The sequence below is a fragment of the Hippocampus bargibanti genome, linkage group LG08, assembly GCF_051943395.1.
Source record: "Hippocampus bargibanti isolate YZ-2025 linkage group LG08, ASM5194339v1, whole genome shotgun sequence".
NCBI lineage: Eukaryota > Metazoa > Chordata > Actinopteri > Syngnathiformes > Syngnathidae > Hippocampus > Hippocampus bargibanti.
In genome coordinates, this window is record NC_142741.1 from 21768853 (window position 1) to 21786676 (window position 17824).

General features: G+C 41.3%; 1 protein-coding gene across 1 annotated transcript; it reads right to left on the minus strand.

Moving 5' to 3' along the window:
* Positions 1 to 3399: 3399 nt before the first annotated feature.
* LOC148894795 (ras-related protein Rap-2a) lies at positions 3400 to 17284 on the minus strand. Its single transcript, XM_089002514.1, has 2 exons — positions 16430 to 17284; positions 3400 to 6213 (listed from the first exon to the last, which is right to left on the minus strand). The coding sequence occupies exons 1-2, from the start codon at positions 16741 to 16743 to the stop codon at positions 5976 to 5978; spliced, it is 552 nt and encodes a 183-aa protein (XP_088858640.1). The 5' UTR covers positions 16744 to 17284; the 3' UTR covers positions 3400 to 5975.
* Positions 17285 to 17824: the final 540 nt, after the last annotated feature.

The following is a 17824-nucleotide window of genomic DNA, read 5'->3' on the forward strand; positions in this document are numbered from 1 at the left end:
ATTATTTTATTATATAGCAATTAAAATTCATTCGCTTCTTTTCCTTTCGGCTTTTCCCCTCAGGGGTCGCCACAGCGAATCAATGGCCTCCCCAAAAACATTCATTCACTGCTATTCACTAATTGATTTGGGAATTGAAATTATGACGTAAAATCTGGAATTTGTTCGGGTTTTGTTTTTTTCTGCTTGGGTGCCGATAAAGCGGTGGCCATGGCCTCTGGCAATGTTTTTTCTTTTCCACAAAGGGCAGCATTTCCATTTTTCCCCATGTTAGAGCTTTGATTCACCTTCAGCTGTTGTTCAAGCTATATAAACCAATATGCATGTATTGAATTGTATTTGACAGCCGCCCTCATTTCAAGCTAATATAACTCCAGACCCATATAATTAAGGAATTAACTTTTTTCCTGATGAAAGAAGAGAGTCTAAGGTTTCTAACACTGTATTGAATATTTATGTAGTCTCTGAACTATGTGGGTCCTTGAATTCAAGTGACAATGGCAAAAACCCTGGCACTGAAGTGGACACATTTTTGCACGTCTGGCAGTGATTGAGTTCACATTTTCTTGAAATCTCCTTAATAAATGAAATGTATTATTACTATCATCATCATCATCATCATTATTATTATTATTATTATTATTATTATTATTATTATTATTATTATTAATAATAATAATAATAATCTAATACTTGGTGAAAACACAAAACTAACATTCAAATTGTCATGGTATATTTTTGTCAAGAAACAAACACACATTGTGCTCAAATGTGTTCACAAAATGGCATTATTTGTGGGGACGAAAAGATATCTGAACATCACGACATGACACACTATCTGATACAGTACTTATTCCGATATCGTAGGGAAGTGGCCAATATTTAAAACGGTCACGCTACTGGATAAAAACTCACAGTGTTGTAAAATAACCACAAAATAAATAACGTCCGTAACATCAGTCATAAAGAAGAGGGATTTGGCAGTCATCCCATTGTCAAATTATCCTTTTGGCTCAAAAGCGCAAAGTATCATGGTCTGTGTAGTTCGCAATTCTGAGTTCGGCTGATCACACTAACACTTATAATAATTTATCATAATTTGAATCGAGTCAATTTGCATAAGTTTTTACGTAGGTGGCCAAAATATACCGAAATCCAATTAAATGGCACTAATAAACTAACCACCAGAGGGTGATGGAACTGTGCAAATGGAAAATATCAAGGCCTACATCGCAAGTATATAGAGGCGATATCGTGGGAATAAATAATGGAATGTATCATGTGTCATTCTTCAAAAAAAGGTGCCGCCACATTCATGTTTTGTGTCTTCATGGGTATTTCACGCTCATTTGTTATTGTGTATCTAATTGGTTCCTTTTTGCATTAATCCGCAACCAACAAGTCACAATGATAATAATATTCTATATTTTATTTGTGCTGCGTTTAAAAAAAACACTCCAAGGAACATAACATGGTAAGACAATGTATAAATAGAACAACAAATTGGGCATGAAATGAAAAAAAGACAATTGTGACGTTAAAAACGATATGGGTGCAGCGGTGTGTAAAGTTGACATTATGCTCTCTGTAGAAATGCACAATGTGCTGTTGAGACTCAAGCTGCACGAGCGCTTCCCTTGTCATTTTGATCAGAAATGATGTGCAGGATCCCATCTGGAGGAAGCGCGGTGTGTCATTTTCAGAGATTGAACTCTGGGGAGCTCAGAGAAAGAAACAAGGAGTCGACAGCTTTTCATTTTACACACCTGTGCCGTGAAGGTCCAGTGGGACATGCTCAAACGGAATTTGCTTTCTCGCCATTCAGTGTCTCCTTCCCTTGAAAGTCAATCCTGACTCCACGACATGGATATTTTGAAGAAACCAGTGACTGTGGTGTGATTTATTTTCTCATTAGCACCCTGAAACTCTGCACTTATAACAATATACATCAGCGCAAATGATGCAACAGACCGGTCCTTTGCCATAATAATGCCCACTGAGACCTTCAGTCTAAGCACGTTAGCCCTCTGGCTGGTCTCATTCGAGTAAATGAAGCACCTGAACGCACCACAGATACCTTGTTTACAGACTCACATTCTAAAGAACAGCACCATGAGATGAATTAAGGCGGTTGAGCTCATTCGTTTCACTGCGGGGTGTCCAAAACCTGTCAATGTCTGATGGCCAGTTCTGGTTTCACCCCGACTGTGAAATAGTCAAACAGGCTCTAACTCACTAATACGGACCTTAATGAGAACCCAAATTAACGCTGCTAACTTGGCAAAAAAAGTCAGAAAATGGCCAACCTTGGATATTCAAGCACATTGGTTTATCATCACGAAAGCAAGATCTGAACGAATCAGTGAATGCACACTATTTATAGACGCATTCAATACTAATGAAGAACAATGACCATTCCAAACAGAGAAGACGAATCAGTCATGATGAACTGACGTGTCCTCCTTTTGCTCACCAGCCTTTGAGGAAAGACAAGTGGTAGTTTAAAAGTCATTGTGGCCAGCCACGCAACGTCTAGGATATAATTTTCAAAGCTGGAATGCAGCACGGTAGTTATTATTCTGTACTTTCACAACCGCACGTAAAGACGGCAGCTATAAAAAGCAACCGAGCATGTCTCCTTAAGCCGGCAGCAGTTCAAGTCAACAAAGTGCACCGGATAATGGAAAGAAAAGCATCCATTCTTGATACGCTCGGATTGTTTGTGTTCCTTTTAAACCCTGATGTTCTCTCTTTATAGCGGAATGAGTAAAACTCATTCAGTCATTTTAAAAGTACACTGGGAATGTGTGTCGCGCTCATTGTGTCATCTTCCAAATACAGTCAAACCTCGGTTTTCGAACGTGGAACGGTGGTTTGAAAAGTTAGTGTGCCCTGTGTTTGCCCAAAGACAACTGGGATAGGTGCCAACACGCCCCGTGGCAGAAAGAAAATTGGTGAAAAAGTTTGTTTTTTATAGAATTTTACACATGACCTGCTCTATTATTACGTTTTTATCCGGTTTATGCGATGAAATAGTTAAAACGCTGTTTTCTAGACTTTGAACGGATAAAGATTTTTTACATTGATTTTAATGGAAAGTGCTGTTTCGGTTTTTGAACAAATCGGTTTTGGAACAGGTTTCTGAAACGGATTATGGTTGAAAACCGAGGTATCACTGTACACCAAATCACCTCCTTCCTACTGTAGCCTAAATGACCCCCCTAGTCTACTTGACCAAAAAAATAAAACAAAAGTAACTAAAAGACACCTTTAGTCTTCATTCCAAGTTGCTGGAACTCGAAAAAGAGGAATGCTTTAGAATAAGCAGATTTTTTTTAATGAGAACTGAAAAGCACATACGCACACACACACACATTCCCTTGTACAAAAAGCGGCCAATCCAATTGTTGAACACTTGTATTATGCAGGTGAGAAATGTCAACATAATCAGTATGGTTCAAGAATCACATAAAAAAACAAAATTATAAAATTGACATGGTTACGTAAGGAGGGAATAAAAAAAAATCGGCTTCCTGGTTTAGATTAAAATTGTGAAAAAAATGCACAGCAGAGACAGCATCCAGGATTCATACCTGTATTTGTTTGTCCTGATATTGTTCTCAAAAAACAACAGGAGTCTTTTCTTTCCATGCTTTCACTTTATAATGACACATGTGCTGCTGGCACTTCCTATACAAAATATGTACACCACCATTTAAATTAGTTTGAGCATCATCCTCTTTAGTCTGGATACTCTACGCACATCACCAGTGGACGAGGAAGAAAAAAACTAAGGCATGATTGCAAATGCTCCTGTATTGTCTTTGACCGCCAAGTTGTCTACTATTTCCATGAGCGATTCATTAGTTAAAAAAATAAAAATCACATTAAATTATGAACGAATTCCCACAACATTTAATCAAAAAATAAATGGCACTGACTGTTCTGAATTCCTGTTTTTCAAGTTCAACTCATTAACAAAATAACCCACACTGTTCTAAACTCAAATTCATTGAGACAAAATGACATAAGCTTGTTCTTGCACAATTAATTAGGCTTTAAATATCTGACTGTTCTGAACGGCAATTTTCACAGTCAAATGATTAAAAAAACACATTGAATGTTCTGAACTCCGATTCGATGAGGCAAAATAACACTGAATGTTAAAGGACAACCGACGCCTCCGGACAAGTTGTGTCCATAATTTGTAAAATCGCTTTAAATGACTTCAACCGAGCGTATTTTACAAAGATTCCACCGCATATAGCTACATTTTAGGTTTTAAGACTCGCGCTGAATATTCCGGAAGTCTTGTTTTTGAGTTGGTGACAAGTCCTGACGTCACGTCACGGAAGGAACGCCCCTGACCGAGAAAGGACACACAGCAGTCTTTTAATCACGTCAATGCATTTTGCAGTACTTTGTTTGGTCTGAAAGCTTCGTGTTGATCCGTGTTAACGGCAAAATAAGAAAGGAAAACACATAAATAACGCGATGGTGAATCGTTGCACCAAGCAACTATTTGATATTCGCTGACAAATATTCCCAGGAGACAAGCCCATTTCCACGGAGCTTTGTCGCCATCTTCTGCCTTTTTTGGGTGATACATCCTCCCCCCCAGATGCCTCAAAATGACACGGAATAAATTCTTTAATTGATTGCAAACATGTACGCTTTCCTCTTCAGAACTATTTGAATCATATTCATAACTGGATGAGTAACAAGAAAGCATCTTTTCCGAATCTGAAGCCATTGTTTTGATTCTCGAGCAAGGCAAGACGTCTTGGCGTGACACCACGAACAAGGGGGCGGGACCTTCTGAAACTGGCCACTTCCAGTTTTAATTTGAAGTAGTTTTTAGACAGTTTAAGTCATTTTTATTGGTGTTTTGCATTTGACTAAAAATATCATTCTGCGTGTTTTGGGCATTTTAGATGCTATAAAACGTTTTTCTGATGTCAGTTAGGAAACAAAAAAGTGGTGTCGGTTGTCCTTTAAAAGCTCCTTCTGCTATGATCAATACATCTATAGAAATAATCACTGGTTGCTCTGAAGTTCTTTTTTGACAGCCAATAAATGAAAAAAAGTGCTGATTGTGCCGAACCTCTGTTCCCCGTAGCCAACAACCTGAAACCGGTGCAGAATGTTCGACTGGCGCAGAGAGAAATGGTTGTTCAGAACGTAGCCAAAAGAGATCTGCATAACGGGTCATCTTATTCTTTTCAAGACAGCATGATGTGCATTCTATTATATCTCAACTGCTTTACAGACAAATAATTTTAAATAATCAACAGATCAATCAGCCCGAGTTAGGATAATGAAATAGTGACAAATAGTGATAATCCAATGTTCATTTAGACTTACTTTTTAGACTATGAAAATATTTTGAAAAAGTGAAAGATGATGTTCTTTATGTTTACTGTTCAAAAATGAAAACGACAATTAAAAAATGATGCCCGTACCAATTTAATTTCTTTCGACAATTATAGGGGAAAGGATAAAATGCTTTCAGGTCACCTCTTTGGTTCAGCCCAGCAATGAATACAAAAACACTCCTCCCAGAAATCACTGCACAAATTGTATACACGTCTAAACATTTGTTCCAATTTGAGGCAAAGCGATCCGAGGAATCGCTAAGTGTTGTGTTGCTGTCACAGTAAATGCATCACGAAAGTTCATGTTAAGAATGTTATCTTAAAAAATAAAAAATAAAACCAAGGTCCAGCTGTGTAATTCTTTGCTGATGACGACTAAAAAGGTGGACAGCAACATAAGGCGAGGATCTGTTTTTTTTTCTATTCTCGATATCCTGCCACCTCATGAATAACGTCACCGCTGATATTAAAGATCCATCATGGGCAAACATTTAACTGTTATGTGCACTTCTGCGTGTGTGTGAGCGTCCCAGGTGTGCATCTGTTTTGTGTGGCCGCCATAACCTCAAAGCTTGCTGTACCCCTCTCTCCATCGAATGGCTATTGTATATTGCAGGATGAGCAGCAAGGATCATCCTTGTCGGGCTGGGCGGCGTAGTCCATCTGCCGCACGATCTCTGCGAAGAGTTCGTCCACCATAGTTTTGCTTTTAGCCGACGTCTCCATGAAGGGGCAGCCCCATTCCTCAGCCAGCGCCTGGCCCTCGCTGGACGACACCTCCCGCTCGCTCTCCAGGTCCACCTTGTTGCCCACCAGGATCACAGGGACTTTTTCGTACCTGGGGGAGGCACATAACCCATATTGCTTGTGAAAAATGCCATTTTCTGCACTTCTTATGTACAAGCGGCCACCCAAGGTGGTTCACGAGAGCTGGCAGAAGCGGGTACCAGATTCCATGTCACATTAATTGCAAATTTGCGACAGGCTGCAGGCTCCGATGTAGACAGTCCGTTTCATTTTTATCTCCTCATGAATACATTATCCCAAGTGGATTTTAATATGAACTATCCCGATCACTCCTTGTGAGGGTAAGAACATCTTACAGGATGGACGTTAATCACAACTTTTTTTCTGGCAGATCATCCTTCCTAATAGTTTCACAAAACTTAATACACTGAGGATGGCCTGATCGCATGATTATATGAGCGTTAAGAATTCTGTCAATTGAGTGAAAGAGATTTAGATTCACTGGTGAATGACGCGTGGTCGCACTACTGCAACTGTGAATCAAGCTGGAACGGCGTGGTGTCTTGTTTGTTGATAAAACTGAAGCTGAAATGAAAGAATGGGTTTACAAATGTGTGTGCGAGCAATGTCCAATTGCTCACGCTTCGACGGACCATTGGTTGTGACACTGAAGCACACAATCACACTGGAAAAATACAATAAACTTAACTACTTCGAGACGCAATTTCATTTATTCTTGTCTTTGTGGCTCCTTGCTTCTTCCTTAGCAATCAAGCCATATTTTTTAGGTTTAATAACTATAAAACAGTACAGTAGATTGTACGTGGTGCCTCAAACTACAATACAATACATATTGATTGATATAGCGCTTTAACAACAGATCAAGTCGGAATCCTGATAATTCGAATTCCAAAGAGTACAAGTGATTTTTGAGACGGATTTTAAAGATGGGCAGTGAGGAGTTTTGCAGAGTGTTTCGTGGCAGGTCATTCCAGAGAGTGGGACCAGTAACGGAAAAGGTTCGATCCCCTCTGAGCTTCTGATTAGTTTTTGGCACATCTAATAATGTCTGGTCAGCAGACCTGAGACGTCGGAAGGGTGGGTAAGGGTGGCTGAGCTCAGAGGTAAGGAAGAGCGAGACCATTTAAAGATTTGAAAACAAATAATAAGATTTTGAAAATAACTCTAAAATGTATAGGGAGCCAGTGAAGGGATGCCAGAATAGGAGTCGTGAGTCAAGAGACGAGCAGCAGCATTTTGGACCACCTGGAGACATTTCATGAGGGATTGGCTGACTCCAAAGTAAGGCGCATTACAGTAATCAAGCCGAGATGTGACAAAGGCATGCATTACTGCTTTAAGGTGCTCATGAGAAAGAGGTTTTATTTTAGCCAGCTGTCAAACATCTGTGTAAGCTCTCGGTCGTACAGGAGTGGTCCATCGATGAAAAGGTTTCTTCAGCCGTCATCTGTACACTGAAGGTGTCGGACGTTTCGGTTCTTATCCAAGTTTGCTGACGAAGTTTCTTGGATAAGAAGTGAAACGTCCGACACATTCAAGGAAGTACAGATGACGACTGAAGAAACCCTTGAATCGCCAGCTGCCAAAGATGAAAGAAGCTGGATTTAACAACAGCACCAATTTGTCGGTCACGTTTAAAGTTACTGTCCAGTTTAATACCCAAGTTTGAGACTGATGACTTCAGAGAAGGAGCCAGGGGGCCCAAGTCAACAGGATGAGATGTACATGCGCCACTTCTGTCTTCTTTTCATTGAAGGGATGTTTTGTGCTCGATGAAGTGTCGCAGATTTTTGTTTCAGGATGTCGCTTGCCGTGTAGGTTTCTGTTACTCAATCGGTGGGTGTGAAATTGGTAACTGTCATTCTTTCCAATCAGGTCCAACTCTGTCGTCTAAGTGTTGCAGCAGACTATAGCATGCTGCTCGAGTTCTATATGGTTGGAACACAAATGTTTCCACCTCCCTATTGAACTTTATAGGTATATTTCCTGAAAAAATGAGTGAATTTGCCATCTCTTTCGCGCAACTTGTGTTTGAATTTTGTGATTTAAACAGTTTCCTTAAAGTCGAAGAAGGTGCAAGAGTTTCTACTTCAATCGGGGTTTAGGTCCCATAAATGTACACCCTGTCAATTCCTCAGATCCTTCAAATGCTGTTAAAATATCAGCTAAGTCACATCAGGGAAAATAAATATCCATCACCTGGTTTGAAACCGCTTGCTTGTCTGTTCTATCTAATACAGGCACTTTTCTTCAACTTGTGTGGCTGACTGGGGCCTCGTTGTTGCAAAGAGACATGTGGCGTACAGGAGAGTAGGGGCTATATATAGTCATAATAACAGAGGAGGAAACTTGTGCTCCCAGGAGGTGTGAGACTGTGGCTGCCAAAAATGCCAAAGCTTACAAGGGCGTTGGGTTAGGGGGGCTGGGAGTGGGGGTTTGTGGGAAGGACTCGACCATCATGTGTCTGGACTAGGCAGGCACTGACACCAGATACTACATGGAGCTGTTTAGACATCTTTAATATGTAAAATGAAATTGAGATGTCACATGAAAATGTCATGAAATGCCAAACACTGGTGGTGTTAATGCAAAGACTCCAACATGGTAAACAAGTCACGATTTAGCCTTGGGCTACTGAGCTTCAGGGTGGGCAAAAGGATTTAATATGACTGCCCCATTCCCAGACGCATTTCATCCATAATGCATGATGCATCCAATGGCGTCATTCTTGCTGACAGATACTGCGAGCCGCCAACAGGACCCGCTTTTTTTGTGGTGACTTGAACCAACAGGAGCTGAGGGACTTCTGGGCTTCTTCTTGACAAAAGCTATTTTAGGGAGGTTCCAAATCAGAGATTTACAAATGACTCTTTTTTGGCATATCCAAGATGTAATCCAGTGGAGATCAGAGCTATCCATGTCTTTTGTAAACAACCCAAGACAAGATCAAGGGTGATATTTGATGAGTGGGATTCTCCCATGGCCCTTCCCATTTCCTTCTATGTCTGATGTTACAAACAGATGACAGGGATTTGGCCCAACAAAGACGTTAGGGTGAACCAATGAGAATTTTCCATAACGCTGAAACGGCAAAATTATCTTTGCGTGCTACAAAGAATGATGTGCTAGCTCTCCGCGGGAATCAATGTCACCAGAACCTACGGAACCACGACCACACAGTACAGCGCAACCACAGGTTGGATACGTTTTCACATTTTGAAATAAACCACACATAGATGTCTTTGGAAAGTAACTGTCAACATTCACATTTAAGCTAGCACAGCAGCTCGGTGACCTAGTGGTTAGCAAGTCTGTCTAAGGTTTCTAGGGCTGGAGGTTAAAATAAATGCTCACGCTTTCCAGTGCGGAATTTGTGAGTTGAGCTCAATTTGAGGAGGCGGCTGAGGGCATAAGAGGAGTTGTCTATTTTCCCTCAGATAATCAATAGGTCGATAGATGGAGGGTATGAAGGTTTTCAATTCTATTGAGTACACCCTACAGTTCAATATCTGCACCAACATCGTGGTTTAGCAATTTATTTCACCCTGCTTCCTCGTCACACTTTGACCGTGACGCTTTTATTTACAGGCCCGGCAAAGACACCAGTCACTGCTTGTTCCAGCCATGAGGAGTGATTGGATCCGCGGCGTGCTCGCACCGGCCCACGGTGTAATCATGAGCGCTTGTAGCCTCTAAGACACACGCCGCTGACGGACATTGACAGAGCGACATCCTTGACCTGAACTAATGTAGCCGTGACGGGTCGTCTGTGTTTTAGCAGCAGACAAGTCGCAATGTCAACATGGTGTAAAAAGGGTTTTCACATAACTCTTTATGACAATATTATGTTAGGTTAGTCAAAAACGACATCACATTAATCTGTTGTAGACTGACGACACTCGGTTGTGCTTTGATGTACTATATTTTCCGGTGTATAAGGCGTATAATCTCCAATGAATGGTGTATGTCCAAACTTTTTCGATATAAAAGGCGCACTTTCAATGAATGAACAAAGTTTTCCAAATATAATATATGAATATATCAAAGTTTTCCAAATATAAGGCCCCACAGTTGAGCCTGGGGTTAGGCACTACTTCTTCTACAGGAGGAAATGGAGTCGGTGGCTGCTGACAGTAGTTGCAAGACCTGTTGTGGCTCAATAGTACTTCACATATAAGGTGCACCTGCGTATAAGGCGAAGGGTCATCTTTTGAAGGAAATGAAGGCTTTTGGGTGCGCCTTATCAGCGGAAAACACGGTAGTAATTGGAAAATGATGGAATTTCTCCTAGCCTAGCTTCCAAAATTACGGGTGGTTAAATTGATGGAGGGTGTGAATTGGCTGCACCGTCAAAATTCAGCAAAATTCCAAACAAGCCTCTCCACGGGCCTTTGACCAAGAGGTACCAGGCTGATTCTTCTTCCTTTCCTTTCGGCTTTTCCCTTCAAGGGGTCGCCACAGCGAATCAGTGTCCTCCATCTTCAGAGGTTTGATTTGCATGTTTGTTTCAAAACTCAAAATTGTCCCGAGGTGTGAGTATGGCTGCTGACCAGTTCAGGGTGTCCCCCACCTGTTCCCCCAAGTGACCTGGGTTAGGCTGCGGCACCCCCCGCGAACCTTGTGAAGATAAAGTGAATCAGGAAATGAATGACTAGGTTTCATTTAAACTGATCTTTGTCTGCCATCTTAGGTTGCTTAAAGGACAACCGACGTCTCCAGACAAGCTGTGTCCATAATTTGTAAAATGGCTTCAAATGACTTCTACTGAGCGTATTTTAATAAGATCGCGCTGAATATTCAGGAAGTCTTGTTTCTGAGTTGGTGACGAGTCTGTACCTGATGTCACTAAAGGAACGCCCCTGACCGAAAAAAAGACGCATTGTAGCGGTCCTTCCATCACGTCAATGTATTTTGCTGTACTGTATGGTCTGAAAACCTCGTGTTGCATCCAAAAGCCGCCAGAAGAGGGCGTCCAAGCTCCATGGAAGGAATTTTTCAGCCTGTGGAAACGGGCTGATTCATTCCTCACAACAGCTCGGTGGGTGCGACACTCCCCCTGCCCGTTTGCCTCAAAATGACACTGAATTTTTTTTAATCGATTGCAAACATGTTTGCTTTCCTCTTCAGAACTATTTGAATCATATTCATAACTGGATATGGAACAACAAAGCATATTCTCCGAATCTGAAGCCATTGTTTTGATTCTCCAGCAATGGAAGACGTCTTGGCGTGACGTCACGAACTGGGGGCAGAACTTTCTGAAAATGCCCAATTCGCAGCTCAATTTTTTTGCAGCTTTTGGACACTTAAAGTCATTTTTATTGGTGTTTTGCATTTGAATAAAAATATCATACTGCGTGTTTTGGGTATTTTAGATGCTATAAAACGTTTTTCTGATGTCAGTTAAAAAACAAAAAAGTGACGTCGGTTGTCCTTTAAGTGCACATCAAATACAAAAAGTGAAGCGTGTGTAGGAGTTGCAGGTGTAATGCAAAACAAAATTTGTGTTGCGACTTCAGATAACAACACCAGACGCTGGCGCGTGGGGTGAAATCGCGCGACAGCCGGACTGCAGCTGGAGCGATAGCATGCATGTATACATGAGCATATAAACATGCGTGAAATAGGCATCAACACAAGCGTTTGGAAACACGATGACCTCATTACTTCATTTGCATTTTAAGAGTGCTTAGAAGATAAAAAGTAGAAGTTTAAATTGAACCATAAAAGAATGGAATTTGTGGTATTCGGTCTGCTTTAAATAAGTTTATATCTTGCAACATACTAGAATTGTAATGTCTTGATTAATCCAGATTATGTCTGAACGATTAAAGTCAAATCAGCATCGCAATGTAGAAGAAGACAATTTGGAAAATCACACGGAATGAAATTTGTTCAAAAAACACTAGCAGTGGGCAAATTGCTGAAACCCAATTTGAGTTACTGATTTGAAAATAGTTGATCATTATTTTCCAATGTACCTCAAGAAGCTAATATTTTATTATGATTCAACACAAAGAATTAGGGCTTGAGAAATGTAGAAATCGGATATTTGCAAATGAAGTGGTGTGGGAAACGGGTTAAGAAATAGGGAAAAGTCAATTATGTGCAGCAGTAAAATACAAAATAAGGATGGCTAGTTGACTAAATATTCGATATTAAGCGCAAGGAAAATGAAAATTCGAAAAGGAGGATGTTAATAAGCCCCCCAGGGTACATTAATGTAGATCAATCTATTTTATCGCGTTGAATGAAGATTGTCAGTTAAAAAAAAAACAAAAAACAAAAAACATTGATGTCTTGGTGTTCTTTCTATTGTATATCTACGCAAACAGTGTCGTAAAGTCACAAAGGCAGTAAATATATAGATGTAAAAACATTTGTATCAGTAGCATCATAAACTAAGCCCCCCCCCGTATGATTACCCCTGTGGGGTACATTAAAGTATATCAATCCATTTTTATATGGTTGCTGACTGTCAAGAGTAAAACACTGCACTGTAAGCTACTTTTATTACTCATCAAACACTCAAAAAAGGTCATAAATCCACACCTCTTGCGTTGAGTATGATTAGATTATGTACAGTAAAAATCAAAGCGAGGGCAACACATGATGGATTTTAGTAGGTGTATCTCCAGGGGAGGATAGCATTTCTTATTTGGTATTGGCTTTTAAAAAGTAAGAAAGTATAGTAAAGATTTTAGATATCAGACGCACCACTATTTCATTTTCAAACCAGCCATGTGTTTTCTGGCGTGTGCTAGAGCCTATCCCAGCTGCCTTTAGGCAGAGGGACACCCTGAACAGGTAGCTCGCCAACCACAAGCCACATACGTAGATGACCAACCATTCACGTTCAATCAACCACCTATGCATGTTTTTTTTTGAGGTGTTGGAAGGAAATCAGAGTATCCGGAGAAAACCCACTCAGGCTCAGGGAGAACATGCAAATGACGCACAGTAAGGCCAGAGTCGGGATTTCTCGAGTTGTACCTTAAAAATATAATCAATGAAAGAAAAAAAATATTGTGCACCTGTTTCATTTAAAGGACAACCGACACCATTTTTTTGTTTACTAACTGACATCAGAAAAACATTTTATAGCATCTAAAATACCCAAAACATGCAGGCTGATATTTTTAGTCAAATGAAAAACACCAATAAAAATGAGTTATAGTGACCAAAAACAGCTTCAAAATGAAACCGGAAGTGGCCAGTTTCAGAAGATCCCGCCCCCTTGTTCGTGACGTCACACTGAGACGTCTTGCCTTGCTCGAGAATCAAAACAATGGCTTCAGATTCAGAGAAGATGCTTTCTTGTTCCTCATCCAGTTATGAATATGATTCAAATAGTTCTGAAGAGGAAAGCATAAATGTTTGCAATTGATTAAAGGAGTCTTCCCATATCAATTCGAGCCGTCAATGGCATCTGGACTGAAATGTAGTGTCCCAGAAAATGCAAAAGAGGGCGCCCAAGCTGTGTTGGAAATGGCTGATTTGTCTGCTGGGAATTTGTGTCAGCGAATATCAAATAGTTGTCTTGGTGCAACACACAAGGATTCACCATCGCGTTATTTATGTTTTCCTTCTAATTTCGCCATCAACACGGATCAATATGAAGTTTTCAGACCAAACAAAGTACCGCAAAATGCATTGTTGTTTTCGAGTTGATTGTCATCAACTCTAAAACAAGACTTCCTGAATATTCAACGCGAGTCTTAAAACGTAAAATATAGCTAAATGTGGTGGAATTTTACGCTCAGTAGAAGTCATTTGAAGTGATCTTACAAATTATGGACAGAACTTGTCTGGAGGCGTCGATTGTCCTTTAAGGCCAATGAAAGACATCCCAAATGCTTCTGTTGGAGTGGCTGTCTTTCCAGCAGCTCCTGTACATGCTTAACTAGCTATTAGCTATCTATTATCCAGCTAGCTTTCTAACTATTTGAGTTACTTCTGGGTTGAGTGAATGCTGGCGCATGTAGCATCTGCTGCTCACCCACTGAAAAACTTATCCTGTGACTCTAACGTGACCTTGAGAGTTTTGAAATGCGCTTATAAATGAAATGTCTCATCTCATCTCATTTTTCGTACCGCTTATTCCTCATTAGGGTCGCGGGGGTTGCTGGAGCCTATCTCAGCTGTCTTTGGGCACGAGGCAGGGGAAACCCTGAATTGGTTGCCAGCCAATCGCAGGGCACACAAAGACATACAACAGTCACTCTCACACTCACACCTAGGGACAATTTGGAGTGGTCAATCTGCCTGCCATGCATGTTTTTGGAATGTGGGAGGAAACCGGAGGACCCGGAGAAAACCCACGCGGGTCCGGGGAGAACATGCAAACTCCACACAAGGAGGCCGGAGCGGGACGCGAACCGGCGACCTCTGCACTGTGAAGCCGGTGTGCTAACCACTCGACTACCGGGCCGCCCTAAATGAAATGTATTTTTATTATTATTATTATACTATTGTTTATTTCAGCAATGGCCTTTGGAAAGTACCAATGCCATATTATGGAGTTCTGCGTATGCAGGATGTTTTAATGTGTTCAAATTTCATGTGTTACTCGAAGTTATGCAATACCGCTACACACAAACACACACACACACATACACACACACACACACACACACACACACACACACACACACACACACACACACACACACACACACACACACACACACACATAAACCCACAACATTACAAAAAGTATCATTTTCCTTTATATGGAGACTTTTGGTCAACCCTGTCGTTGACAAATATAAATGTAGTTGTAGCAAATACATAAATGAATACAGAAACAGAAACCACCTGTAGCTGGAAAACAAAAAAAATGTAATCAGTCGCAAGGAATCAGTCACAAGTACGAAATGCCTCGCTAAATTTGGTACAAATTACTCAGACTTCTAAGGTTAGTGGTGTGCATTAAGTGCAGAGGATATTATAGCATATGTGTTGTAATATTCGCCCTCTGTATACGAAAAAAACAATTCTGACAGACCTTCTGACAGTGTAGTGGTACAATTGTCTAACTTGTGTGCGGGTACGGTGGGATAAATTCCCACTCACTGATGTAAATGTGAACATGTGTCGTTGTTTTTCAGTAGATCTGCCCGGTGACTGACTGGTGACCAGTCAAGGATTATTCCGCCTTTCGCCTGAATTCAGCTGGGATAGGCTCCAGCAATTCCCGCGACCCTCTTCTGGATAAGTGTTTTTGAAAATGTATATGGAATTTCTGATAGATGGTGGGGAAGCACTAGTTTCGTCAAAGTGAACATCCTCAACTCACTTCAAGATAGTTTCTTTTGTCTTAGTGACACTTCCGACTCACTTTAAGTTAATTGGCACGAGGATGCCCCAAGATGATAAGAACACACCACTATTGTCTAAATCAGGGGTGTCAAAGTATTTTTTTGCTGCGGGCCACATTGTAGTTATGCCTTCCTCTCGAGGGCCATTATGAATTTAGGGAAGCCATTAGAATGTTTAATCCCCCCCACATTTTACATTTGGAGCGCACTACGAATTAATAAATAAGTTTTTAAATCTGAAGTAAAGAATAATGAAAATTTGGTTAGGATTTTAGCAAGCATCATGAAATTTCACAAGTTTGATATACTTTCGAGGGCCGAAAAAAATGATGTGGTGGGCCGGATTTGGCCCTCGGGCCTTGACTTTGACACCTGTGGTCTAAATGAAGCCCCTCAACTCATTTTAACATAGTTGAAGGCACCAAGAAGACACAAGATGGCGTCTGTAAGCAGAAAAGTAGGAGATTTTGAGCAACAAACAGAATAGGATTCAGCACACATTTGTTTAAGTCTAGCCAGGGTTGAGGTTATGGCTATTTGAGTTATGAATTAAACTTTTTCAGTACTTAAAAGTGTGAGTGTCTTTATGCCAATGGCTCAGAAATTTGACAAAACAGCTACGAGAAAATCACTAATGCAAGTGGTGACAAACACGCCGGCTTTCTTGCACATTTGAATCAAAAGGCACATATGCAATTTAATGTGGAAAGACGAGTTTGAAATGCTAGCGTGTTTTGCGAATATAGTATAATTATGGTTTAAACTACAATCATCAATTAACAAGAGTTCAGGGTGGGGATCATTCACAATTTCCAACTTCTCTTATTGATAGCTTGTGTTCAGTATACACCAAAATAGAAGAGCCAGGCCTACTGTACTGTCTTTCAGCCCACCCCTGCACCATGATGGCCTCATGTGACAAGTCCATGCATTGTGCATTTTGCACTTTGGCAACATTTCACCCACCTTTTGACTCTTATGATTTGGTCTCTCATGGGCTTGATGTCCTGAAAGCTCTGCTGGTTGACCAAGCTATAGACCAGGATGAATCCCTGTCCATTCTTGATATATAGGTCCCGCATTGAGGCGAACTGCTCGGTACCGGCGGTGTCCAGGATCTCTAGGACCGACGGTGAGGAGTCCACCTCGATCTCCTTGCGGTAGAAGTCTTCTATGGTGGGGTCGTACTTCTCAATGAACGTCCCGGTGACGAATTGGACCGTCAGGGCGGACTTTCCGACCCCGCCGCTGCCCAGAACCACGACTTTGTACTCGCGCATCGTTTAACTCAAGTCGAAAAGGAAGTGAACATCTCAACATTCACCATTTTGGGGTCGGCTGCTGACAATAACACAGTCAGTCCGACTCAAAGCACAAAGACCCGGTGCTCTGGCACGGGAAATTCCTCCCCCCTCCCACCTCCAAACAACGCAGGGCCACGCGCCGATAGCTACACAACCATCCGTAACGTGGAGGTTGACAGGAAAAAAATGCTTTTCACGAGCATTTGACAGAAGAAAAAAACTTGCTCCATTGAGAACGCTGGGGGAGTTGGGGGGAGGGGGGTAGAAATGCCTGGACTTGCCCCCCGCCCCTAAAAAAGAACTAATGAGCGCAGGCGCGCGTTTACAAGAAAACCCGGAAATGCACAAATGCCACCTCAAAATAAAAAAGAAAACTATCAGGCTGCTTTATTTACTTCCCAATATCTCCGATGTCTCTTCAGGCTGTTCTCCACCGCGATGCCGGCCGCCAGTGTCGGCTGAAGAAAAACGCCCGCTGCGAAAACCACCTCCGACCGTCTTGTCTCCTCCCGGATTCCGTAACAAAAAACCCACAACCTCTTGTTCCGCCATTTGATTGGCATGCAAAGCGGACCAATGGCACATTATGATGCCTGCGGATCTTGAATGGGAGAGGAATCGGGCCGCCAATGAGATTGCACACTTCTCGGTTCCGTTCATGGATTAAAATAAATAAATCCCATCATTCGGTTGCCCTGGTGACACGCGAGCAGTGATTGACCAATCACGAGCGGATGGGGGGTGGACGTGTTTTCAGAAGAATGAGCCAGGTGTTGTTACCATGGTAACACTGCATCGTCGCCGGTTTATTCAAATTTGAGAATGGTCTTGATGAATACAGTATTCACCATTACGGAATGTGATGACAATATGGTGGGACATTCATTGTATATGTATATTGCATTTTATATATTTACACACGCATGCACACACTTATTTATACGTGTGTGTGTGTGTGAGCGATACAAACTTCCTTTTATCCTTTCTTAAAAAATACATTTAAAAAAGATGCCAACATTTAGCCTGTTGTGAATAGTTTGAAATGTGTGCAAATGTT